This window comes from Chelonoidis abingdonii, chromosome 6 (genome assembly GCF_003597395.2).
Source record: "Chelonoidis abingdonii isolate Lonesome George chromosome 6, CheloAbing_2.0, whole genome shotgun sequence".
Taxonomy (NCBI): domain Eukaryota; kingdom Metazoa; phylum Chordata; order Testudines; family Testudinidae; genus Chelonoidis; species Chelonoidis abingdonii.
The window spans coordinates 81597872-81624103 of record NC_133774.1 but is presented as its reverse complement, the minus strand read 5'-3'; the positions used below and the strand labels follow the sequence as shown (position 1 = coordinate 81624103).

The following is a 26232-nucleotide window of genomic DNA, read 5'->3' as shown; positions in this document are numbered from 1 at the left end:
GGCTGCAGATAAGGATAAATACATCCACACTGAGAATCTGAATAAAAGCCTTCAATGGAAAGGCTGTCATGGTCTGCATTAGGCTTTTGATCAGGCCCTAGCTAAATTGTGTAGGATGATTTTTAGGAGGTGGTTTGAAAACAGATTTTGCAGGCACAAAATGGATTCACAGTAAGAGCAACATTTCTGATTGCAAAAACCTATATCAGCTTTGTTTATAGTATAAAACTAACTGTTACATGTGGAAAGTACAAGCGAAATTGTAAGCACCAGACTTTTTTTTAAAGTTTTTTTTATTAAACAAAATAAGGTACATTTCACAGAAATGATTATAAAAAATGCATATATAAACATCTGTTTACTTACAGGTTCTATCTTATGCTACCCTAAATATTGCCTCATGAAAACCAACCAACCCACTTCGTAAACCAAAGAGTTAAAATCATCAGTTACCTCATCATTTAAGGCTCCGTGAAAACAGAACAACGTAACAAGAGGAACACCTATTTTTCTTCTATTCACTCCAATAAAAGAGTTTCTATCACTGCATTTTCATTAACTTGCCAGTTCCCACTGTGTAAGGGAGATAGACTCTGTGGGATCTTCTGTGACCAAATTAGCTATGGGACTCCCGGTAACTGGAATGGGAACTGCACAACTAAGACCTCATGCGACCCTTTGAAAAGCTGACAGCGTCTTAGCACTGAAGAGCATCCTGAGCAAACTATGTTACAATGATAGACTTAAAATATACTGGATATTTTAAGCTGTGTTTAGCAGCTCAGTGTGCCACCCAGGCTTGTTGACAGTTTGCAGAAGCTACAGTTCATAGTGGGTGGGGTATTCCGTAAAAAATTGTGAGCGTTTGCATAGGGGTTGATCTGGTCATCTACTGGGCACTCAATTTCCATTGAAGTCAATGGGCCAGATCCTCAGCTGGTATTAAGCTGGTATAACTCCAGTGAAGTGAATGGAGTTGTGCTGATGATTTTACACCAGCTGAGAATCTGGCACATAAGAAGCAGAATGCACTCAGCACCTCAGATTCAGACCCAGAGAAACCAGACATGAAGGTATTTGACGCATGCATAGATTTTGGGGACCTGGAGTAGAAGAGAAGAAAACTAAAAATGGAATGTTTATTAATAACTACAGTAATAGAGACACAGGGGTCTCTGTCTGAAAGACAACAAGCATTTGCACATGATGGTTCCGTAGCTGTACATCTAGGACCAAATTCTGCTCTGTCACATCCATGTAAATAAAAAACAAATATTGAGATAAAGGGAGTTACTCCAGATTTACACTGGAGAACCAAGAACAGAATTTGGCCCCAAACTGTAAAAATCACATACTGATGTGTGACTAGCAATGGAAAAACATTGTCAGCATACACAGATATATTTCATTGCACAAGAATAAACCACTCTCCAGATTCTTGAGATGGAGAAGCTACTGCAGCAGTCTAAGTGTGGCTTTAGATTCAAAAAATGGAACATGAACTCCAGCCTGCAGAGTTCACTGCAGTCTTTGATGTTGCTTATCAGACGTAGGAGAATGAGGTATGAAGTAGCCCAGAACATGAAGGTTTCAGTCACCATCTTCAAGTAGTCTTTGTAAGTTGTTTTGTATCTTAAAGAAAAACAGAAGGTTCAGATATACTTACTGCTATTCACACAGTTAGAAAGCATTCTTCAGTGCAAGTTTGAGTGCACCAGTTAATTCTGGCACTGCTATTTATGCCCTTTCAAATGGTTGCTATACTGAAGTCAACCCAACATCCATGTCCATCAGCCAGGTACAGAGCCGTCCTTTTGGTACGGTAAATTGGGGTGACTGCCCCAGGCCCTGGAGGGTCCCTGCACATCGATAAAATCATGAGGTGGTGAGTGGGGAGGTGAGGCAGGAGGATGGGTGAAGTGAGGAAGCAAACAGGGATGCGAGCAGCAGGCAGGCAAGGAGGAGCTCCTTTACGAGAATCTCCCCATCCCCGCAATGGCTCCTGCCTGCTGTGGATCAGATGTTTCATGGCATGAGAAGGCATGGGGGGGGGGGAGGGAAGAGGCGTGAGGGCAAAAAAGCATGCTTGGGGGAGGGGGCGGAACTGGGCAGGGAAGAGGCAGGGTGGGGGTGGGAAGAGATGGGGTGGGGTCTTGGGGAAAGGGGTGGCATGGGGACAGGTCTTAGGCAGAGCCAGGGAGGAGCAGCCCATCAAGATTAGAAATTTGGCACCTTTGTCCGGGGCCCACACCCTCCTAGGGACAGCCCTGACCAGGTACAAGCTCAGCTGGAAAGCTGGAACTGAGGTGTCAGGACTTAGGAGCACTTTGGGTAAATTCTGAAGCTGCCCTGCTCTTCCACCAAGTTTGAGCTAGTGAAAGAGCAGGGCTACTCCATGAGTAACAGTAGAGTTGGAAAAAAAGACCAGTAATTAATTTCATTAACTTTAAGTGATTTATCAATATGTTGTAATTTTTCAAAGTTTCATAATTGATTTTTTTTGATAATTGAAAGATGGTCCCACTGAAATGAATGAGACTTCAGAACATGCTCATGTGATTTGCTGAACTGAAGCATTAGTCTTTATATGAGAAATTCCATTGTAATGATTTGGCCTGTGTACTTGCGTCAATATTGAAGGTCTCTGAATATATCTTACCATATAGCAAGTAATCTCCTCTCACTTCCTAGTTTTAAACTAGTAAACATTGAGAATGAAATCAATTGAATGTCTCCAGATTTACACTGAGGAGAGAATCAAGCCCCATTTCCTTGGTAGCAAAGTTGTTCTGAAGCCTTTGACATATAACTAGCGGTGATATTAAATAATCTCAGTGACATGCAACCTGAAAAGTTTGCTCTGGAAAAAACATACTATATCAGAGACCTTGGCAAGCTATCAACATTTTAGAAACAAAAAAACAAACAAACACCAAAAACACTCATGTGATTGTAGTATGTAGGAATTTAAATAAAAGGTTATTACAGTAGAAATATAACCTACATGCTGGGCCAATGGAAAAAAATGAAACACTTTAGTTTTAATTATCAGTTTACTGCACTTGAAGTATATATGAAACCGAGTGAAAATATATCTTCCTGCCTAGCCTTGTTTTTCTTTGATTTTCCAGCTAGGGATACCAAATACATTTAGTTCTGCAGTTAATAAATGGAAAAGAGAAGAGGTCATCTGCAGGGAACAAACAGCTGGTGCATTCATGTTACTAAACAGTAACAGACATTACTAAACACTCACTTTGTAGGTGGACACTGGCATTCCAGCAGGTTTTATTGTTTGGACAAAACAGACTGGAGAAACATATCACCCAAGAAAGGTAATATCAAAAGTCTGTTGCCTTACCAGCCAAAAATGAAGGTCATTAACTGATCATAAACACAACAAATCACTGGAGGTTTCAGAGTAATTAAATGGCAATTGATCTCTCAACCTCTTATAAGGTAGCACTCACACATACTGACACACATGCTCAGGCTTAACTGTTAATTTATGCCATTGTCCAAGAACTCCCTCACTTCAGGAAGGTGGTGCACACTCTTCCAGAGATGCTATTCAGAGATCTACAAAAGCAAATCTTGGAGAGAGTCTGGTACTTTTGGGAAAGAAACGTCAGTGGTTTGACAAAAACTTGTTGTGATCATCATGTATCCTGAGTACCGGGCATTTAAGTACTTACATAATATTATTCATCTCAATTACCTTTTCCAATTTTATGAGGTTAGCTGTTAGTTCACCACAGAGGACATCAGCATTAATTTGCAGATGGGATCTCAGGCCTTGTTGCCCTGGCTGGCTGTTAAACAAAAGAACAAGATGTGATGGGGGAAAGGAAAGATGAAAACAATGAAGGATTTGAATGGGAACATTGTTACTGCAATACTTATTTAGCACAGTATTTCTGTAATGTAATTTGTACCCTCAGACTTTACCAGACTAATTCTACAGAAACCAAGACAGAAATTCTTAACATTTTTATTAGTAAAATCTCTCTAAGTATGCTCGTGTCTTATGACATGGATCCAAACAAAGTGGGGCAAAAAATAGAGTGGAAAGTGCACATTAGGATTATTCTCTATCCTTTAGAAGTTTGGACCACATTGGCATGACCCTCCCTCCATTATCAAAGTGGTTTGAAGGGGCCTTAACAGTCTCACACAACTCCAAATAAGGGAAAACACAGTGGATGAACAGCTTTCCAGACATTCCCATTTAAGGATAAGGCATTACTCCCTTCCTACTCCTTTAAATTAATAATCAAGAGCCTAACTCTGTCCTGTGATAGATGCACACTATCCCCACTGTCAGTGGAAGTTGCATAAGTAGCTGAGAGCAGAATTGGATGCTAAATGGTGCAATAGTTTTTCTAAGTGGGCTGGAATGTTGTGTCAGGGAGTGTTTTGTCATGGATGACTCACCAGGAAAATGGAGTTAGAGGTGTAATGTAACTTGACCCAAGAGATTGGGCCTTTTCAATACTTTGCAGAGAGGCCCACCCATTCTGGGTATGGCACTGCCTTGTGTTAGGTTTTGCATTTTGTTGCTTTCTTTGGCTACTTGTTTTTCGGGTGGTGCTTCTCCAGCTGGCTGACTATGTCAATATTTCCTGGTACAACACCTGCTGTTGCAGTTTTGCATTCTGGTTTACTATTTGATTTTTAACAATTTTTTGCGTGCTAGATTAGGAAGGTTCACAATCACATGAGGGCGAGAATATAGTCCGCTCTTGAATGTAACCCTAAATAAACTGGTAAGTTTCCCCAATTATATCCACTTTTGAACCCAACTAGCTGTGGTTTTGGTGCAGCAACTAGGCGTTGCTATGTCTGGGTAGGATCTTAAGTTTCTGGGGCTCAGACCAGTGCTAGGTCATGAGCCCTAGCTAAAGCAAGTTGTGCTTTGACCTGCTATGGAATAACTATTTCTTCTCTAATTGACTCTCTTAAGGACAACTGTATCCCTGCTGTATGTTGTAACAAGGAGCAGGTCCTGTGTTTGCTTAGGTAACTCAGGAAGGTCAGTGAGTTGCTTATAAATATACTATGTACCTCACTGCCTTTTACCAAGGATGATGAATGTTTATTTGGAGGGTCCAAAGTGCTCCACACACTACTTACTTTTTATTGACTTTTCCATTAACTGAGGCCATTGTTTTGGGGCATGGAAATCTATTTTAAACCACCTGAAAGTGCAGATGAGAGTTTATTGCTGTGGTATTGGGGATTGTGCCTTCAATGGCTGAGATTACCAGACAGAGCCTGAGTGGGGCACCCTGAAGCTCTTGTTAAGCATAGCCAACTGGAAGCAAACACAGAATAAACTTGATCTTTTCCAAGCACCTTAAGCATTGAATGATCCCAGAATACCACAACTGGCTGCACTAGAAATAAATGCTCATTAAATCTGACCTCATGTTTTTTAGTGCAATAGAGACATATTCATAGTACATATTAGGCAGTAAGAATAAATATTCATGAGTTAGTGGATTAGGTTATTGATATTAACTGAATTACTTGTATTTTCCCCATCTACTTCTCCCCTTGCCCGATTAATATACCTAACAATTTAAAGCTAGGTCTGCACTTAAAAGTTTTGCTGGGAGAGCTACCTCAGGAGTGTGTAGAGGGGGAAAAAAAACAACCCACCCACCCAAACACAACCCCTCATCTATATAAATTATGTCCCCAGTAGGGGGGTTGCCCACTGGGGACAAATTTTCCCCCTGACCTGAGCTCTGCTGCTGCTGCTGCTGCTGCAACATTGAGGGAATGGAACTGGGCCACAAGGGTCATGGGAAAATTCCCCTAGTGAACACATGCCGCACAGCAGCCATAAATTGGCCATAACAATTTCCAGTGGAGGGGGCAGGCACATAGTGCACAGCACTCTGGGGGCTCCAGCCTGCTCTGAACTATGTAGCAGTCTATAGGCAGCCCTCAGGAGGTTGACGTAAATTAAAAGACCTTTTGACGGCTCTAATTTATGCTGATGATGGCTACACTGGTACCCAGAGCAGCCCAGATTCTTGAGGGAGTCAACTTTTCCTCTTTCCTTCGTGCTGCATCACAAAATGAGGTATTAGTGCAGTAGGATGGGTGTAGTCTGAAGATGAAGATAGCCCAAGCCTTCAGGAACCCTCTTCCCCACAACATGCACAATAAGAGGAACCCGCCTGCAGGTTTTGAAGTGTCTAAAGCTAGCCAGATGAAACCTTTGTTCTCCAGGTGCTCTTTGCAAAACAGCCAATTTCAGGAGCTCTGAAATATGCCTCTTTGAAGGGAGGGTGCACTACAACTCTAGATTGTCCCATAACACTCTGTGTAACCTTTACTCCCAATTAATTGAAATTTGCTTTAATCCAGGTTTCACCTGAATTCTCTTGAAGTGCTCCTGAGAGGAAATTACAAGATGAGACTAATGCACGCTCAAGAACTGAATAGCACTAAATTGTTATCAATTATCAGGAGGTTTTGAAGATAGGTGTCCAGCAGGGCTTAGTATGTAAAAACAGAAGATTATTCTCCTTTAAAAATGATGCCTTCTTACTTATTAATATGGGAGTCAACAAAGGAAGCCATGGAGATTAGCCGTTCCTCCAGAACATTGATTTTATATCTCATGTAGAAGGTAGAAAAGACTAGGACACAGACACTGCAGGGGGAAAATAAATGACAAGACAGCTGCGTTAGTTGGAGCATAGCACCCTCAGACAGATGTATCCAAAAAGAAGTTTGACAATACTCGTTGTTTTAAAATCAATGAATAACTATTATTTGTACACTGTACAATTCCTAGTGTGGGATTTTCAAAGCTGCCTTAGAGCATTGGACTCTCAATTCATCTGATGCCTCCATGTTTCAGGTAGCTTTGAAAAAAATCTCATCCTTAGAGTCTACAGCAGTGCTAAGAGTTGTTTGGATGGACATTTATGTAGTGTTCTGAAACTTAGCTGTCACAATCACCTTAGAGGTTTCTATAGGGCATAGGCTATAAATTCCACATCTACCCTGGATCACTTCTTTGAGCAATTTAGAAAGTCCGTAAGAAACAGCGTTCTTCTGTTGACTTATACAGCAGAACAAATTTTACTGTAAAATTGTATTATTGGTACACAAACAAGGAGGAATGAAGAAACCCACTTTTAAACATGCTTCTAGTTTTACACTGGATAGGGGTGCAACTCCATTGAAACCAGCACTGTTGTAAGACCGGTGTAATAAGGTAGGAGGAGACTCTGATGGTCTTGGTAAAAAACTGTTCACTTACAGAGCTGCATAGAAAACAAGTAGGTGATTCAGAGACAAAAATCTGTGGGACTTCACTCTGTGGAAGAATCCAAAGGCTCCAGCCTGGCCTGTCGTGAGAAGAACAGAATTATTTTGACCAAAGTGGACTGATATAACGCAACAAAAGAAACTTTGCAAATATGTGGCAAAGGATGTAGACAGTGAGGAACAGATACCCTACTGATGTAAATTGGTTTAGCTGTCTGCACCTATGTGGAGCTACACCAGTTTATACCTGCTGAAAATCTAGCTTTGATTCTTTACCATTTCTGGGAACGTTCCTGCCTGTTCCTTCAGGCATATGTTTACTGAGTACGTCTGTATGGACAGACTTTGCTTCTGCCTTGGAAACTTTCAGATGAGTCTGGGTCTCAATGACGTGGTAATCTGTCAAAAATAAGATTGGATTTTAAATTAAATGAAGCACAAAGGAAATGATTAAGGTCAGCTTAGACAGAGTTTCCCCCAATATGAAGATTGGAAGGGAAGCCCTTCTGGGATCTGGATACAGGTGGCTGAATTAGAAGATTATCTTCAGATTTTAGTACAATCTGCATAAAAGTTCAACATTTTATAAGCTAAAAAAACCACAATGGTGAAATGCTTTGCTATAATGTATTCAATTTTCAAGTTCCTTTGGCAAGTTTAAAGTTAACCTGCAAAGCTCATGAGGGTTGCCATCTGTCAGTGAAGAACATGTAGAAATACTAGACACAAATATTCTATAGTAGTGACCCAAACCACTACAGTAGCAATATCGTGAACTCTGGGGCATTGGATCACTACTACTTTTTAATAGGATAGTGGCAATAAACACGCTTGCTTCCTAATATTTTAAAGGGTGTGTCTTTTTTTTTTTAAATTTAATTAAAATTTTGCTCTTGCCATTGAGTTCTCACAAAATCTGAGTACTTGGAATTTTAAGTACTTGAATGCAGGCATATACTGGGCAGAAGCACAAGTGTGTCTACTATTCATTTTTTGTTGGAGGAAAGCAAAAAAGAAATATGGTTTTTTGAAAGTTACTCTATCTCCTCTTCATGTAGGTACAAACAAATATTTAGTCCTAAAAGAAGGTTTTCTAGATTATGAGTGGAAGTGAAATGAGAATAATCGTAGAACCTGCCCTTTTGAAATGAAGAGCACTGAAAATAATAGTGGTTTTCACCAAAATAGCAAGCTACCAGGTCAATGTGACTAAGTCTCAAGTCCTGCCATTAGCCACACTGACCAGCCATTCTCTTTGATGACTGCCAATTTATTTTGCTGGGAATTGGATGGTAGCTATATTTAGGAATCTGATTTAATTATATTCAGTTCAGGTTCTGATAGCATACCTGTAACTGTGGTATCTGAGTATGCCACAAAGATGCACTAAGTTTTTTTTTTTTTAAATGGGATGCTGGGCTTTTATTTGTGAAAGCAGGTTAGAGAAGTGCACTTTGAATAGAGCAGTACAAGGAAGTTCTTAGTTCCTGCAGGACAGAATTCTGCACTCTTGAAGCAGCCTAGAGAATGCAAGTATTAGAAAAGTTGGTCATATAACTGGTGGTATAGCAATACTGCCAGGGAGATGTGAGCTGAAACTGAAATGTGTTCAGTGGGTGGTAGCAACTCAGTAGTTTAGTTGTTGCTCCCTACCACCATCAAATAACCATTTCAGAAACCCACTTGGTAAATATGGGTGGCTGGGGAGGGGGAAGGGCTTCAAACTTTGTGGCAATTACTAAATTAAACCTAACCCAGTTAATAGATTCATAGATTCTAACTCCAGAAGGGACGACTGCGATCATCTAGTCTGACCTCCTGACTAGCACAGAACAGTTTCCCAAAAATAATTTAGGCTATTCTAAGCAAAAGAGGATTGATACACTGGCTCATTTGAAGTTACTGTTATTAAAATGGCTTTTCATGTGATACAGATAATGATTTGGAATTGCAAGGCAGAACACAGAATGGGCCAGGAGGCGTAAAACCTTACAAGTACTAGACACTCAGGGCACGTTGGCATTACTTACACTAATGTAACACAGCAGATTTTTGCCTTATTTCTTTAGATTGCAAAGACTGACACTCCACTATTCCCATTATAATTAAAGGATGCAGCAAAATCCTCTCTGCCTCCCACCCTCCTCCTGCAATGTTTTGGGATGATTGGTTACAGAAAGCAATTACATCAAGCAAAACACAGGGCTAAGGAAGGATAACTTTGTATATATTAAGGCATTTGCAGATACTGTTCAAAGAACCTTGAGTGAATAAGCTCATATGCCCAAAGCAAGACTCTTCTAATAAAATGGAAACATCTGCGATACTTCCCAAGGCTTCAAGGATAAATAGTTTTTGTTTTATCTGTCTTGCACCATTACACAAAAGCACCTATTTACTTAAACTAATATGGGACAAAGCAGGAATTCAGCTGTTCATATTAGGAATGGATCAGCAGAGAAGGAGGAAGATACATTGCTACTTGACATATAAAACTGAAAATTAATGCAGTAGACAATATTTTGTTAACTTAAACTGGCTTCTGGTACAAAGGCATATACAAATCACCCCAGTCACTTTAAGTGAAAAGGAAATTAGATTCCTGATCCTAGGAACAGAGTTTAATGCCCTCAACTTTTCAAAGACAGATCCAGACTCAGGACAAGAGACCAGGATGGCTGCCCTGAGTGCCAACATTCAGGGGTGGCAAGTCACCATGCTCGAGGACCCCAACAATATTTTGTGCCTGGGCAACAGAACACATAGGGCTGGCCCTGTAAAAAAGACTTACAATGTAAGTGCTTCACTTTGCTTCCTAGTGTGAGTAGATGGACACATGCTAGCTCTGCTTGAGCAAGTGTGCTAGAAACATCTATATAGCTGGGGGTAGTATGGGTGGCAGCTTGGACTAGGTGCCCGAATACATACCTGAGGGATCCAGGTAAGTTTGTACTCAGGTGGCTAGCCTGAGCCACTGCCTGTGCTAGCTGTGTAGCTGTGATATTTTTAGGATGCTTGACTGAGTAGAGCTAATGCATGTCTTGTCTACTCGCCCTGGGAAGCATGCTCCCAGCTGGGAGTGTAGACATACCCCGAGAAGCCTAACAAATAGGAATGCCAACTAGAAATAAGGAAGTGGTTTTATCTCTGTATAGGGTATTGCTTAGACCATTACTGTCTATCTAAGGTGGTTATATAGGTCACATTAACATAGTAAATGAGTGCCTCATTCTTTAATGTATTTATTTTCACAACATCCCTGTGAGAAGTGCTACTATCCCATTTTGCAGATACAGAACTGGGGAACAAAGTCGAAGGTCCCACAGGAAGTGGGAGGCAGAGCAGGGAACTGAATCCAAATTCCAGTCTAGCACCTTGAACTGGATCGTGCTTCCTCTTGCTAGACTACTGGGTTCAGTTCTGGTGTTCAGACCTCTAAAAGGAGGTTAAAAGATTGGAATGGATTCAGAAAAGAGCTACAAGAATGATTCAAGGTGTGGAAAACATGCTTGATGCAGGAGTAAAGCAGCTTGATCTATTAACATATTTAAAAGAAGGTTAAGAGGTACCTATATGTACTTACATGCAAAGAAAGTTTTTGATAGTAGAGAGCGCTCTAAACTAGCAAAGGCATAACACTCCCCCAATGGCTGGCAGCTGGATGTAACATTAAAGGCCTACACATCTTAATTTACCTATCTTTCGTTCTTTCCTCTCCTCCACCAAAACCACACTTTGGAAAAACATGATGTAGATCTTCATAGTATGATATTTCCTCTCCATTCCTAAATGCTTTGATGGGGAAAGTTGATCTCTAAAGCATGGTCATTAGCATCTGATTTAACACCCATTGAAATGAATGGTGCAGTTCACACCTCAGAACCATTGCTTCAGGCTGGCAGCAGACTCTGGCAGATGTCTTTGCCTTGGTTACACTTGGATTATGTTCTGAAAGTTTTCTTCACAACCCATAATAGCTAGGCATTTTTTTTAAAATCAAAGCTGAGTCTCTGGAGAACAACTGAGACGTCCATCTGTACTCTCAAGGCTAACCTTTCCTGTTACCTAACCTTTGGAAGGTATACCCCACACTTTGGAAAATACTGCTCTAAATACTTTGTCTTAAAATATTGAGATTATGCTGACCTTGGAAGTGTTCCGATTCAGGGGTCTGAGAGCCAGTACTGCTAGACTCTTCCAACTCTTGTCTCCGATGGGGCACTATACAATCCAAATCTGAGTAGTCTTCATTGAAATCCTGAAGGGACAAAAAGTAATGGAAAAGACCAGGCAAGGCCTAAAATTATGAAGATTATTTGTTTTTACTCCATTACTCTGGGTCACTTGCACCTGAAATTTGTACCCAGAGCAACAGAAATTAAAAGGTGTCACTCTAGAGATGAAGAATTTAGCATAGCTGTAGCTTGAACTATTTGAACATTGATTGCAGCATGTGTCTGCTACTGAAGAGCAGCTTTTTTTCAGACCAACAAACAGACCTGGCACATAGGGGAAAGTTTGCAAGGGGAAGCTTTGAGAAGCCTGTTATTCTGCCTTCAATGACAATGGAAGCCGCTTACTGCAACTCTAAATTAGCACAGAGCATAGTAAAAGACTGACTGCTGGGAAATGCAGGCATGTTGAAAGGAAGAAAAATGCACATCAGTGCACAGCCCACATACAGACCTTAACAACAGGCATTGTTATATACTCAGTGCACATATACAGACAGCACATCTATTCATGCATCTTTCTTGTGGAGACAAGATTACATCTATGCTGGTATCACCAACGACTTGGCAGTTCATTCGGAGCTTTCTGAGGTGACAGAATGTGTGTGTCAAGCTTTTCTTCAGTTTGAGACAATAGAAGAGTTTGGACAATTTGGACTTTAATAAATGGAACTTTATTAAAAGCAAAATAAACCATCTTACCAAAGGCAGGGTCATAGGGCGATCAGCCCTGAAGCTGTTTTCGGCAGAAGAAGGATTGGGACTATTGCCAACACTTGCATCCTGAAAGCCAGTTTTTACATAAAAAAAAATTATTTAATTGCTAATCTTTAAAATAAAGAGCAGTCATAAGGAACATAACTGAGCTTCACAACTTCACTCTGCCAATACTTACCTCTAAGTGTCCACAGACAGATTTTAACAGCTTGTAGGTTGTGTCTCTGGAGAGCAAGGAGACAAATATGAACTGAAAGACAAAAGTAATAATTTACATAACTGTTTGAAAAATGGTATTTTGCACAAGTTTCATCTTATCAGTTGTTTATAGGGTGCGCTTGCTGGTTCAGCAATTACTTTCAAAGGCCTGCAGATAGTAAAGAAAAGCCTAGAAGATATGAAGTAAAGAACACTGTTTAAGAGTTTTATAAAAATGTGGATAAGGCCTATCATAATTTGCCAAAGCCTGCAGTCTGCACCCAGGTAAAACTCAGACGTTTTGCTGGATAAGAACTATATTTTCTCCATCCCACTCAAATTCTGGGGGGAGGAAGTCAACTTGCCTTATCCTCCCCGGTCAAATTATATTGACAAATCAGACCCCTTCCAATGCATAGATACTGTAGGAGTTCTCAGTTTTTTTAAAAAACAAGCAAACAAACCAGAAACAATCCTGAATACCAATATGGGCTGCTATTATGCTGTAAGTGAACTAAATTAGATTGTTACTGCTTGGACTGGACATCACCAAGCAGAGCCAGAGGTGCTGTAGGAGGTGGGGCTGCTGATCCAGTAGATGATACTTTTCCCTTCAAGCCCTGCTGTCACTAGATAGGACTCCCTGCAGTTGTATAAAGGGCCCCCCCAAAATAGATTAATTTCCTCAACTGTTTTAGCTCCATCCTGGATTGCCATGTAGTAATTTGGGAGGTTTGTAGGTCCATGGTTTGGTGCCCTGCTTCTCTATACCCACCCCCCTTCTTCTCTCAACACCCTGCAGAGCTGCATCTTCTGTGGGTCCCAGGGGAAATATGGTACTCTGGAAGACTGAAGCACCCCTTTCCCACAGGACAGGCAAAGAGAAGGTCCCCTGAGAGGGGTGCTTCAGGCCATAGAATTGGTCAAATCCTATGAGGCTTGGGTTTGTGACCCTAAAATGGCCACATGGGACTGGTCTGTGCCTCGATATTCTGAACAGCCACCTGGCAACTTCTTCCTCAAGACTCTACCATGACAAGTTCTAGGAGAAAGGAGAGAAGAAAGCAAGAGAGGTCAAAGATAACGCTACACTTACCCGGTCAGTGACTGTTGCTATGACCAGAGCATTTGGCACCAGAAGGGCAGTTTTGGTTTTTTTTATTAGTTTTACCGAGAGCACAGGAATACTAATCTGAAATGAAATTATCACGTTGTTAGAGTGACAAAATAATATAAATACTTCCAAATCACTTATTGGTTATGTACAAATAGCAGTTTGCGTGAAAACCAATCCACTAATATAGATCAAGTATGCTGAAACACCAAATCTTTTTTAGAGCCCCATTTTGATTGTTACACACAATCAGGGCCGGTGCAACTATTTAGGCGGACTAGGCGGTTGCCTAGGGCGCCGAGATTTGAGGGGGCGCCAAAAAGCACCCCCCAATTTTTTTTTAAAATGGTTGAGCAGCCACTGCTGCTAGGACAGAGAGTGAGTCTGAGCTGCCAGTGGTAGCCAGCAGCCCAGGGTGTCCCCTGGCCCAGGGAAACTCCGGGCTGCTGGCTGCCACGGAGGCACTCTGACCCTGGGTCAGGGCACCGCCGCAGCAGCCCAGGGTGTCCCCTGGGTCAGGGCGCTGCCAGAGGCGGTGGCAGGCAGCTCCCATGGAGCTGCCGCAGTGGTACCTGTGGGCGGTCCGCTGGTCCACGGCTCGGATGGAGCTGCCACAGTCGTGCCTGCAGACGGTCGGCTGCTCGCGTGGCTGCGGTGGACCGCCCGCAGGCACACTGGACCCTCCGCAGGCACCAATGTGGCAGCTCCACCGGAGCCGCGGGACCAGCGTGCGGGGCAGTGAAATTGCTGTCCGCCTAGGGTGCTCAAAACCCTAGTGCCGGTCCTGCACACAATAGGTGTGGGTTGATGTATGAAGCTCTTTTTTTTGCTTTCACTCAGGTCTAAATGTTAATTCATCAGTTATGTTTTACGCTAATGAAAGTTTGTGAAACATGTAAGAAACAAAAGCAATTCCCCCCTCCCCATTTCTGGGGTCTAGAGTTTTCAGAAGAAGTCTGAATTTATTCTAATTTTGCAGAACATCTGGTCAGCAAATAGTGTAAAAAGAAGCAAGGTCCCATAGCAGACTATTTAGGAGAAGAAACATTCCAGAACGTAGCTTACAGGAGATACAGGTCAAAGAACCAACATATTTCAAGCTCTACCTCACTACTTACACAGTGCCTAGTTTGTGGCAAGCAGCTGAGGAAACAGTTCAGATCTTTCGGCATAACTAAGAGGATTTAGCCATTTCACGTTAAATATAAACACACCTCCATGTATGCTGTCCTGCCTTTTTGCAAATACACCTGCAAACTATACTTTACATAAATCAGTACTTTCAATACTTTTCCTTCTTGCCTTCATTAGTGAGATCATATGCTTGATCACAAAGTTTGATTTCTAATGATGACTTTCTCTTAAGTTTCAGGGGGTTTAATTCAAGAGTTCGGTATCGGCCCCACTTCGAAATCCCATATTACTAGAGAGAGTATGAAGGGCAGGCTCTGTTTCCAACAGAAGACTGGCAGCAAGACAGGCAGATGTGACACTTCAGACTATACAGAGGATGAAATGGTCACCCCGTTAGAATTTCTGTTATTTACACTTCTGACTGATGCAGAGTCCAGAGAGACTAAGACATGGGAGAGATTAGGAGAGAGGAATGTGTTTAAAATTTGGCTAATAAATGACCTTTCATAGTATTGAATTGAAAGCATATATTAGTACTGCAGATTAAGAATTATAATAAATTGAAATAGATTATTCCATAAATAAAAAGTCTCCTATCACCTTTTAGTTGTGTAATGGGGCAAGGCCAGATGGCTACAGTGAAGTACTGAGGAACAGGTATATTAGCCCCAGGCTAAACAAATCCCTAGTACCATGGTAACCAAATGGCAGTTGCTCCAGGATAATCAGGGCACCTGAGTTTAAAAAGGAGCTCACTCCAGTCAGGCGGGGAGGAGCCAGAGGAGAGGAAGCGCAAGGAGCTGAGACCGAGAGGGTGTGCTACTGGAGGATTGAGGAATTATCAGACAATCAAGCATTATCAGACACCAGGAGGAAGGTCCTGTGGTGAGGATAAAGAAGGTGTTTGGAGGAGGCCATGGGGAAGTAGCCCAGGGAGTTGTACTTGTCATGCAGCTGTTACACGAGGCACTATAGACAGCTGTGATCCACAGGGCCCTGGGCTGGAACCAGGAGTAGAGGGCGGGCCCGGGTTCCCCCCAAACTTCGCAACTCCTGATCAGACACAGGAGGAGTTGACCCAGACTGTGGGTTCCACCAGAGGGGAAGATCACTGAGGTGAGCAAATCCGCCAATAAGCGCAGGACCCAACCAAGGTAAAGGAGGAACTTTGTCACAGTTGTTAGCGTCCATTTATGAAAAGTCTCTAATGCAGGGGTCCCCAACGTGGTGCCCACCACGGCATCTATGTGCACCCGCCTACTGGCTGCCAGAAAAGCAGCTGTACCAAAATGCCGCCAAGAAGCGGCAATGTCAAGAAGCGCTGCCACTAAAATCCCGCTGATCTTTGGTGGTGATGCCTCTTGATGACACTACTTCTCGGTGGCTTTTCAGTGGCGACGCTTGTTGGTGTTGCCGCTTCTCAGTGGCATTTTGGAAGCTTCTTGCCCTGCAGCCACGCTCCTCGGCAGCTAGTCATCAGGCGCCCGCTACACTGAAAAGGTTGGGGACCGCTGGTCTAAGGAAAGCAGCACTGATCTCACTATTTTTTGGCTAACTATCACCACCAATGCTTTTGCTTATGTTTAGCCTGGGTATGACATTTTGTTATTCATCATTTTAGGGATGGCTAACCAAATGGATACTTTACCTTCACCCTAAAGGCTAGAAAAGAGGTCAAGGCCACTTTGATGAAAAGCCATTGCTAATAAATTTCTTGATAAAAAGATGAGCCTGAATCAAAAGCTTCAAGTTCAAAACACCCCTGAGGTTTTTGGGAGACTTGGATGCAAAATTTGCAACGCTGGCCCAGCTCCTGTTCTCAATTTTGCGCTTGTGTGTATGTATTATTTTTTATATATAATAAAAATACATAGACACTCCCCCGACACCACCCCCTGAACTTCTACTTGGCCTGCTTACTGTGCTGTTTTCACATTATGACTGGAATGCCTCTAACCCACTTCTTTAAATCTCTACTGAAAATAGCCTGCTTACCTCAACCTGCTTTCTTTACCTTTCCTCAGGGGTTCTAGAACAATTTGTGGGGGTGCTGAGAGCCCCTGAACCAAACTGTAAACCCTGTATATGATGGAAACCACTTCAAGCCATTGTATCATATGTTGTGTAGTTAGATGGTTAAGAATTTCTTAATAGGGCTTTGTCTGTAATTTTTTTTCTGGAAAATGACTGTCAGCATTATCAAATAAATATATTTAAATAAAAATCGGTAATTGAAAAATGCATTCTGCAAACTTCATCAAATAGAGTCATCCTGACTGCATTAAAGTTTAATGAAGTTTCTGCTTAATACTATTTTGATGACTGATATTAATTTGATATCCTAGTTCAAAAAGAGGAAAAATAACGTAAGTGGCATGGAATACCCATTTCCTACACACTTACGCCAGCAACTGTTTACCAAGGAGAATCACTGTGAGACCATTTCACGTTCACTCATCTCCGCTATCCATCTGCAATACTCACTGTCCAGAGGACTGAAACTATGGGCAACTTGGACTATGCAGCATAACCCAATATTGTGATTCATTCTTGGGAACATTTGTGGTTGCTGCACAGCCCAGAAGAGGGGAATTGTTACTCTTCTCTGAATTCCTTCAAGTTCTCAATATCTTTTCAACAAGTAACCTAGGTGCAGTTGCATCACAGTCACATAGAGAGAGACCATACATCTCCTTGCACTATGATGGAATGTTTTTGTGTACCATATGTAGCTCAAAACCTACACTGATGTATTTTGAAATCATTACACATTGCTAAATGTCTAATTTCTAAGTCTCTTTCCACATTACTGACTTCCCAGGTTTATCATTCCCATTGAGTGTCGAATTACATTTCATCATGCATGTTAGCTTGCATACTTCAAAGTTGAACTTCAGTTTGGGCCAAAATCTGCCACTTTTACTTGTGCTGAGTATCAGCTTACTCTACAAGTAGTCTCATTAATTTCAGTGGAACTACTTGACAAGGAAGGTTGTACTCAATGAGCAAGGGTGGCACAACATGACCCTTTTTTTAATTTCAGCTTCCTTATTTGTTCTATATGGCTGTTATTAAACACTTGTGCCATTTCCCCATTCATGTAAAAAAATTAACTGACTAATCCAATCTATTAATTCACAAACAAACAATAACTCAGTTACTTAAGTCATCTAATGGTACACCTTGCAAATGCAATAAGCTACTATTATGAACAATTTATCATTAATCATTCTTTAAATCTATTTTACATTCTTAAAAAAATTCCTCCAAATATCAGGTGTCCTATTAAGGCCTTTGACCCAATTTCCTTCCTAGGCTGATAACTTTTTAATCCGTTTCTCTAAGTCAAAAAGATATGGTGTCAGCACCCTAGTAATTATAGAAGGAGGAAAGGATGTGCATCTAAATCTTATTCTCATTCAAGGAAACGTACAAATATTTTACACTTTCAGGGCACAGTATTCTCACTAAAAAGAACAACTGCCCAAAATTCAGCTACACTGATTTGTTTCAGTGGGTTCCCAAGGACTAGAAGTCAGGGCAAAATTTATGTTGAAAACAAACCTCTTCAAGGAGGGACCATCTCTTAATTGTCCATATGTACAGTGCTTACTACAATGGGGCCTAAAACTTGCTTGGAGCTGTCATATCATGATACAACAACCAATAACTAGATTAACGTCAAACATGAAACTCTCTCAGAACTCTTTCCCCAAACAGCCAGTACTGGCTATAGCGGTAAGTCTGTACTTCCACAACCCACCTCTGTCAATCCCAGCAGACCCACAGGCAAGAATAAAGAGCACTGGGTCCAATGGCCTCCCTTCACCACTCCACATAGGGAGTAACAGCAGTGGTCGGGAGAACGTGTTTCCTCTATCTTCCCACACCTTCTCAACTCCCAAACCACACTCTTTCTGCCCATTGTGCTTCTTGGCTTTGTCTTCTCCTTCCCCCTTCTATTTGTCTCCTATCTTCCACTTCTACCCAGAGTGTCCCCTGCAACACCTCTAGATTTTGTAGTGTAATTAACAATTATAAACAAACATTAAAAAAAATTCAGACATGGAACTAACATGATGTAGGCTTGTTAGTACTCTGATCACTGCATATTGAATGCCTTTTCTTCTGCACATTGTACAGCACAATGGCTGACTGGTGCTTTTGGGCATTACTGCAATATAAGTGCTAGTGTTCAGTAATGCTTAAGCAAGAAGATAAGAGGATTAAACACCACTTGTGCATATTAAAAGAGCAGGAATTTCTAGAAATCACCAAGATCCCAAATAATTACATACAGAGACTCTACTAACCTTGGTGTCTTTACCAAAGACCTTGGAATGGAAACAAATCCAGTTTTCAGATATAAATAACTTTCCTTGGTACAGAATTTCTTTCTGTAGAGCGCAGGTAAAGCCTATAAACACAGATATGTTACATTAAATTTAAAAAAAGTGAAATAAGGACAACCTAGAGAATTACAGACCAGTCAGCTTAACTTCTGTACCAGAAAAGATAATGAAGCAAATTGATTTCTTAATTTGCAAACATCTAGAAGATAATAAGGTGATAAGGAATAATCAGTATGGATTTGTCAAGAACAAATTGTGTAAAACCAACCAAATAGCTTTCTTTGACAGGATAACAAGCCTTGTGGATGGGGTGGGGTGGAGGGAGAAGCAGAAGAAGTGGTATATTTTGACTTTAGAAAAGCTTTTGATATTGTCTCACATGACCTTCTCATAAACAAACTAGGGAAATGCAACCTAGATGGAGCTATTATGAAGTGGATGCAAAACTGGTTGGAAAACCATTCTCAGATAGTAGTTATCAGTGGTTCACAGTTATGCTGGAAGGACATAACAAGTGGGGTCCCGCAAGGATCAGTTCTGGGTCCAGTTCTATTCAATATCTTCGTCAATGATTTAGATAATGACATACAGAGTAAGTACACTTATAAAAGTTTGTGGACGATACCAAGCTGAGAGGAGTTGCAAGTGCTTTGGAAGATCGGATTAAAATTCAAAATGATCTGGACAAACTGGTCTGAAGTAAATAGGATGAAATTCAATAAGGACAAATGCAAAGTACTCCATTTAGGAAGGAACAATCGGTTGTACACATACAAAATGGGAAATGACTGCCTAGGAAGGAGTACTGCAGAAGGGAATCTGGGGGCCATAGTGGACCACAAGTTAAATACTAGTTAATAGTGTAAAGCTGTTGCAAAAAAAGAAAATATAATTCTGGGATGTATTAGCAAGAGTGTTGTAAGCAAGACACGAGAAGTAATTCTTTCGCTCCACTCTGTGCTGATTGGCCTTAATTGGCGTATTGGTGTCCAGTTCTAGGCACTACATTTCAGGAAGGATGTGGACAAATTGGAGAGAGTCTAAAGGAGAGCAACAAAAATGATTAAAGGTCTAGAAAATGATTAAAGGTCTTGACCTATGTGGGAAGACTGAAAAAACTGGGTTTGTTTAGTCTGGAAAAAGAGAAGACTGAGGGGGGACATAACAGTTTTCAAGTACATAAAGGTTTAATCACATGACAAAGATTAATCTTTAATTAAAATTAATTCCTGGAGACTCCAAGATGATCCTGCAGGGTTGGCAACCACGAGATGAACAGAGATGCTTTAAAAAAAGCCCTGTGCTATTCATAAAAATAAATTGATAAATCTCTTTAAAGCACACAAAAGAGTTAGTTATGCACAGAAAACTTGTTAGAGCTCAAACTTGTATGAGTTTGAACTCAGTTAAACCTTCAAGGTATTAAAAATGCATTGTAAATAGGGATGAACCAAATGAGTTAAGAAGAATTCAGGAAGTTTCTTACACATTCTGAACTTAAATGTAAAACCTTCCATTGAGTACAGCAAGATACACAATGTGAAAAACCTTCTAAAGGTTAAAGTACCTTACACAATGACTTCCACTTACTTCCTATAAATATATTATGCTCATTTCAGGTTACCACATACTGAAAACAAGAATTCTTGGGATGTTAGCCACTTCTCTCCCTAAACTCACTAAATACAATATGAATCCTGTAAAAGCAGCAGAGAATCCTGTGGCACCTTATAGACTAACAGACGTTTTGGAGCGTGAGCTTTCATGGGTGAATACCCACTTCGTCAGACGCAGGACTAACACGGCTACCCCTCTGAATATGAATCCTGTAGATTAGTCCCAAAGCAGATTGAGAGATACGCGTTTGAATAGGATGCGTTTTATGTTATGGCTACAGTACAATCCCGCCTCCCCCATTTATGTAGTGTATGCTGACCACATGTGGAGTTGCTATTCCTTCTTCTAAGGTCTTGCCACAAGCTGTGCATCTTTTGTACTCTTATATAGTTATGGCTCTATATAAATTTTTAAAGTTTAACACCCTCTAACCCACTACTTCTCTTACCAACACCTGATCACTGTGTATTTCCAGGTAAAAGGACACAAAAAGTGTGCCAGAACTTTAAGAGTTTTACATACTTGAATGTCTTCAGAATGAACTAGTCATTTGGTCAGTTCTCTCACACCTCTACTGCAGGTTTTGGCAGTATTAGTCAGTAATAGCCAAGTAGAATGTGTAAATTTTGGTTATTTCTATTTGGAAGTGCAAAACTGTTACATCACAGGTTATGATTCACAAACATCTCCTGACAACTGAAAACAAAGGAATGATGTGTTTAATTCTGCAAGATTCCCACTGGAACAGGCCTTAGAATATATAAATCCAATCAGCTAAACTGCTCTTATAACAGATGTTCATTTATGTAGTGGATCTTGAATAACCAATAGATTCCATTGTCCTGTCATGGATTCACTTTGCATTCTGGGACAGATAAAATAATGGTGCAATACTTACTTTGCTTCAGTGGCTCTGCAGTAGGAACATCCAGAAACAGCTTATGATAGTGAGCATTTGCCTTGAACTAAAATTAAACAAACAGAACACATTTTGGTTATTCCTTCATTAAAATATATTTACTCTCTTTAATCTGCACACTTGTTTTCTCCTTTAGCATCCTCTATATGCTCAGATACTATGGTGATTAGTGCTACAGAAATGCAGTTAAATGAATAAATACCCCCTTATTCTCAAATTCAAGAGTTCTGGAAGTAAAAGATTGCCTTAAAGCTCTTCTTTTAAACACTTCAAAAGAAGAGAGCTCAGTGATATTTTATTTGTGTTTGCACAACCTTTATACAACAGAAAGATAGCACTAGCTTTAGTGGTTTGAGAGTGGTACATCCATACTGAGCTTTTTGCTAACTTGACAGAATCCTCCAGCTCTACTGTCTGGATAAAGCACTATCTTCTGCAGAGATGGAAGAGGAGGCGGCACTAGTTTTAAAGTCATAGTTAGAGTTGAATTTTCTTCTATAGCTGTACCATCTAATGTGATGTGAAGAAATCATGAAGGCAGGGCAGGAGGAGAAGTAACACTACTCAACTCTGGGGGCAAAACTACATCCATACTCCAACTTAATCAGAGGACAGCAAACAAAAAACCTCAAAGAACATTTCAAAGTGAGAAATATATGTTCTAGATGTTGCCACATGAGAGTATCTGCATCAGTAAGCTGTTGTGTTATATTTAGAATAGATATGCAGAGGGCAAGGGTGAGGAGAGAGAGAGAAAAAATATCCCATCAGTGAACTTTCCCAAAAGAAGGATGATATTCTAAAATCTTTTGAACTAAACTGGAAAAGTCATCTTCTGCTCCTGTTAAAGATTGTTCCTTTGTCTCAAATCCTCAGTGGCTGTACTTGGTAGTAATGCTTCACTTTTGCACTTACCATGTTTCACTCAAAGGCACTAGGCAAGAAACCCAGTGGCAGTGCCCAAACTTTGAGTACTTACAATACAATGAACAATACTGTTACCAAGCTAGACAATGACAATGTAGTCATTTATTCTAACTAAAAACACACACGTTATCGCTGTATTACCTTATTTGAGGCATGTTTTTTCCTTTCAGTCTTGGAGTCACTCTTGATATCTGCTGTCAGGAGGGGGCTGTCCACACTGATCTTTGTCCTGAGGGTATGAAAACATTCCTAATACCATGCTTACTGTCATTTCATTAGTTTTGTTACCATCCAGATCTATACTTCTGTCTATTGCATACATTCATCCTTTATTAACTTTCATTCTTATTCTCCTGTCTCTTGATGACAAAGCAGCAGATAAGGACAGTTAACATCAGTTTCAGAACACGCTAGGTCTTACAGCTCAATGAAAACCTTTTAACGTTAGAGGGAATGTTCATTTCTTGTTTGGAAAGTTAACTACTGTTAGTTTCTTTTGTATACTTTGTTCACCTTATAGGCAAAGACTATGGCTTTTCTTTTGGATAGAAGAACATAAGAATGGCCATACTGGTCTATCTAGCCCAGTATCCTGTCTTCTGACAGTAGCCAATGCTAGATGTTTCAGAAGGAATCAACAGAACAGGGCAGTTATCATGTCATCCATCCCCTGTTGTCTAGTCCCAGCATCTGGCAGACAGAACCTTAGGCACACCCAGAGCAAGGGGTTGCATCCATGATCATCTTGGCTAATAGCCACTGATGAACTTATCCTCCATGAATTTATTTAATTTTTTTTTAGCCTAGTTATAGTTAAGGCCTGCATAACATGCCCTGGCAATTAGTTCCACAGACTGAAGTACTTCTTCACACAATGCCCAGTCCTTATATTGGTTTTTAATTCGCTGCCTATTGATTTCATTGGGTGATCCCTGGTTCTTGTTTTATCATGATGTGTATCATGGGTTCAAATCTTGAATGATAGTAAGAATATTGACCCTACAAAAAACACTGTACAGGGACTATCAGGTAAATTTTTTGTGGGACAGAGATGTCTGACTGGAGAGGTGCAGTCTACAGTGAAAATTCTTGTACTTCCTCAAGAGTTTTACATGAGGCAGCAGGGAAAACACAGTATGTGCAAGAAGATGTAATAGGCTCACATGTGTTTGCCTTGTAAGCAAATCTGTGATCTTAGGTTGTTGCATTGGTCATCTAAGGAACAGGCAAGAAGACACGCTATTAGGACTTACATCCCATGCTTATGAACGAGTCATCTAGCTGTTTGAATAGGATTTTAAAACCATCACACCCTTTGTTTTGGAGGAATTATTGGTATTCCCTGCCACCCAAACTCTTTGATTTAACATCACAAGACCTAGTATATACTGCTACAGAGATTTCTATCACTGAATCCTGTTTCCCTATAAGAATGGTGTGATTGAGAGGTTGAAGAGACAGAAGATTCTTATCACAGGGATCCCATATTAGGGCTCAGTTATACCTTTGTCATGGGCAAAGGACTCTACAACATTCTGCTGCACCAGGAGTAGCCCTGGAGCCAGACAAAGCCTGGCAGCCAGTCTCTCCCTGTTGTGCAATGGAAGTAACCTGCACCAGGTCTAGATCTGTGCAGTGTACTTCCCTTGGCAGGCCAGTACACCTATGCCAGCTGGTTCTGCCCACTACCTACCTCATCCTATCCTTTCCCACCTACTTGCATAGGGGGTTGGATGTAGGAGTCCCAAGGAGGTTGCTCTTCCCCTGAAATGCTCCTTTCTGTGTTCCAATACCCGAGACAAGTGAGCACTGATACCCCATTATTCCCTTGTACAGCGGCACAAGCTGGGCCACAACCAGGACCTTGTGTGTACCAAATATTTATCTTGTTTCAAAGCAGTTTTTCTGGATGGGTCTCAGCAATTTTTATTGCTGCTCAGTTTCTGCTAGTCAGTTTTCTGATATTACCTAGTAGCACCAGCTTTTTTCCGGTCATCAAAACATTCAGCCTCACTAGTAGGGGTCTGTGGCAATAGGCTGGGTGATTTTCCAGCCTTCTTTTTTTCCTCTGCACCATATTCTCCATCTGAACTGCACAGAGAGAGAGAGAGAGAGAGAGATTCTCTTTATCTGAGGATTCATAACAAGGTCAAAAAACAAAAGCCACTGCAAAATGACCTAAAAAAGAAAATTATCTGACGTGTATTTCAAGTCATTAATTTTAGATTTTAACATATAAAGATTTTAACAATAGGCATTCTTGTATCTTTGATCATACTTGGGAAAACTAAATACATAGCCTCCACTCTTGTTTACTTAGAGCTTTAATCGTCAGTCTTTTTCTGTCATACTAACATAGGAACTTAAAATAACCTTCTAGATCAGCTAATGTCTACATAGATACTACAGTGACTGGTGCTAAGTGCTCCTTTGAAAATTTTTACTGTTTTGAAATTGACAAAAGTCCCCTTCACCATGTTTTTTCTGATTAGTTCTATAAATAGCTAACAAATATAGTTTTTTCTGTTAAACCCTTTCCATGACATGCATTTCAAAAAGTTGTCTCATTTTCTAGGATGCAGCAAAATGTACAAAAAGTGTAGCTATAAAGCCTTATCAGGGCATATTGCATAACCCACCGATAAGCCCCAAGTTAATGACATCAGTAAAAGAGCACTTTCAAAGATCTTTGTGAGGATTCTCACTAACATGCAGGAAAGTTAAAAAAAACAAAAACAACCCCCCTATCATTTTGATGAAAGCACCAATCTAGCTGAGGGATAACCTCAAACCCTTCATATGAATGTGGAACTGCTTTGTTTTCTAGAGCAGTGTTCAAATGTCACACTTTATAAAGCTTTCAAATAAAGCAAATAAGGAGCTTATCTTGTTCCTTGTACTCAAGTACACAGCAACAGCTCTTAAAATTCATTTAATTGGGAAATTTAATGCCAGCAGATCTATCAAAGTATAATATTCAATGTAGAGTACACCTTAATGCAAAAACGTAACTATTTAGTACACACTGTCATTTAGTGTCCTGGAAAGAATCTCCAATCACAGACCTGATATCACCCGAGCAACATGAGCTGTAGCATTGAAATTCTAGCAATGGGGGAAAGTGACCAGAAATGAAAGTGCTAGTATTACACAATCAATCGTATTTGTAGTCCAGCTTTGGCTCCAAGTAGTAAAGGAATAAATCTAAACTAAATGAGTTCAGTGCTTAACTGAGTCAAGTGGTTAGAATGTGTTAAATTTTCTAGTCAGCCTACAAGTTATGTTATACTTAACTTGATTTTATTATAATTGGCTATAAAGAATGTGTTAAGGCAGAGTTCCGCTTAACTGGAACCAATAGGTCTCGTTTGACCCCTCAGTCACTACTTACTACAAAGTTTCCATGAAAGCATTTTTATTCTATTTTAGCGCAGAAGCATCTGTCAGGTTTATGAAGGTGACCTAGGTCGCAATACAGGATCTATGTTTAATAGCTTGTGTATGAGACTGAAATCCATCTTTCCCATGGCAAACACATATACTACCATACTAATTAAGTTATACGGTAGGCAAAATGGTAGCCAATTTTAAACAAATACACAACCCTTTGCAAAATTTGGCCTGATGCTTAACACTATTCTAGATTTTTATATAAAGGAGAGTCATGCCGGCTCGGACGTCGCCCGGATTAACAAGGTCCGCGCCAGATGTTGAGGAACCAGGACAATCTGA

General features: G+C 40.6%; 1 protein-coding gene across 2 annotated transcripts in view; it reads right to left on the bottom strand.

The window, feature by feature from the left end:
• Positions 1 to 273: 273 nt before the first annotated feature.
• Positions 274 to 26232, bottom strand: part of GRAMD2B (GRAM domain containing 2B) — a 62811-nt gene continuing 36852 nt past the window's right edge. For both annotated transcript variants that reach the window (XM_075067181.1, XM_075067182.1), the window contains exons 2-14: positions 24469 to 24591; positions 22642 to 22729; positions 21553 to 21619; positions 18999 to 19102; positions 13534 to 13629; positions 12418 to 12489; positions 12225 to 12305; positions 11437 to 11548; positions 7567 to 7689; positions 7283 to 7370; positions 6563 to 6667; positions 3719 to 3812; positions 274 to 1632 (exon numbers count right to left, since the gene is read on the bottom strand). In XM_075067181.1, the coding sequence (XP_074923282.1) occupies positions 1591 to 1632; positions 3719 to 3812; positions 6563 to 6667; positions 7283 to 7370; positions 7567 to 7689; positions 11437 to 11548; positions 12225 to 12305; positions 12418 to 12489; positions 13534 to 13629; positions 18999 to 19102; positions 21553 to 21619; positions 22642 to 22729; positions 24469 to 24591 (1195 nt within the window). In that variant the 3' untranslated portion in view covers positions 274 to 1590. The remainder of the gene's footprint in view (positions 1633 to 3718; positions 3813 to 6562; positions 6668 to 7282; positions 7371 to 7566; positions 7690 to 11436; positions 11549 to 12224; positions 12306 to 12417; positions 12490 to 13533; positions 13630 to 18998; positions 19103 to 21552; positions 21620 to 22641; positions 22730 to 24468; positions 24592 to 26232) is intronic.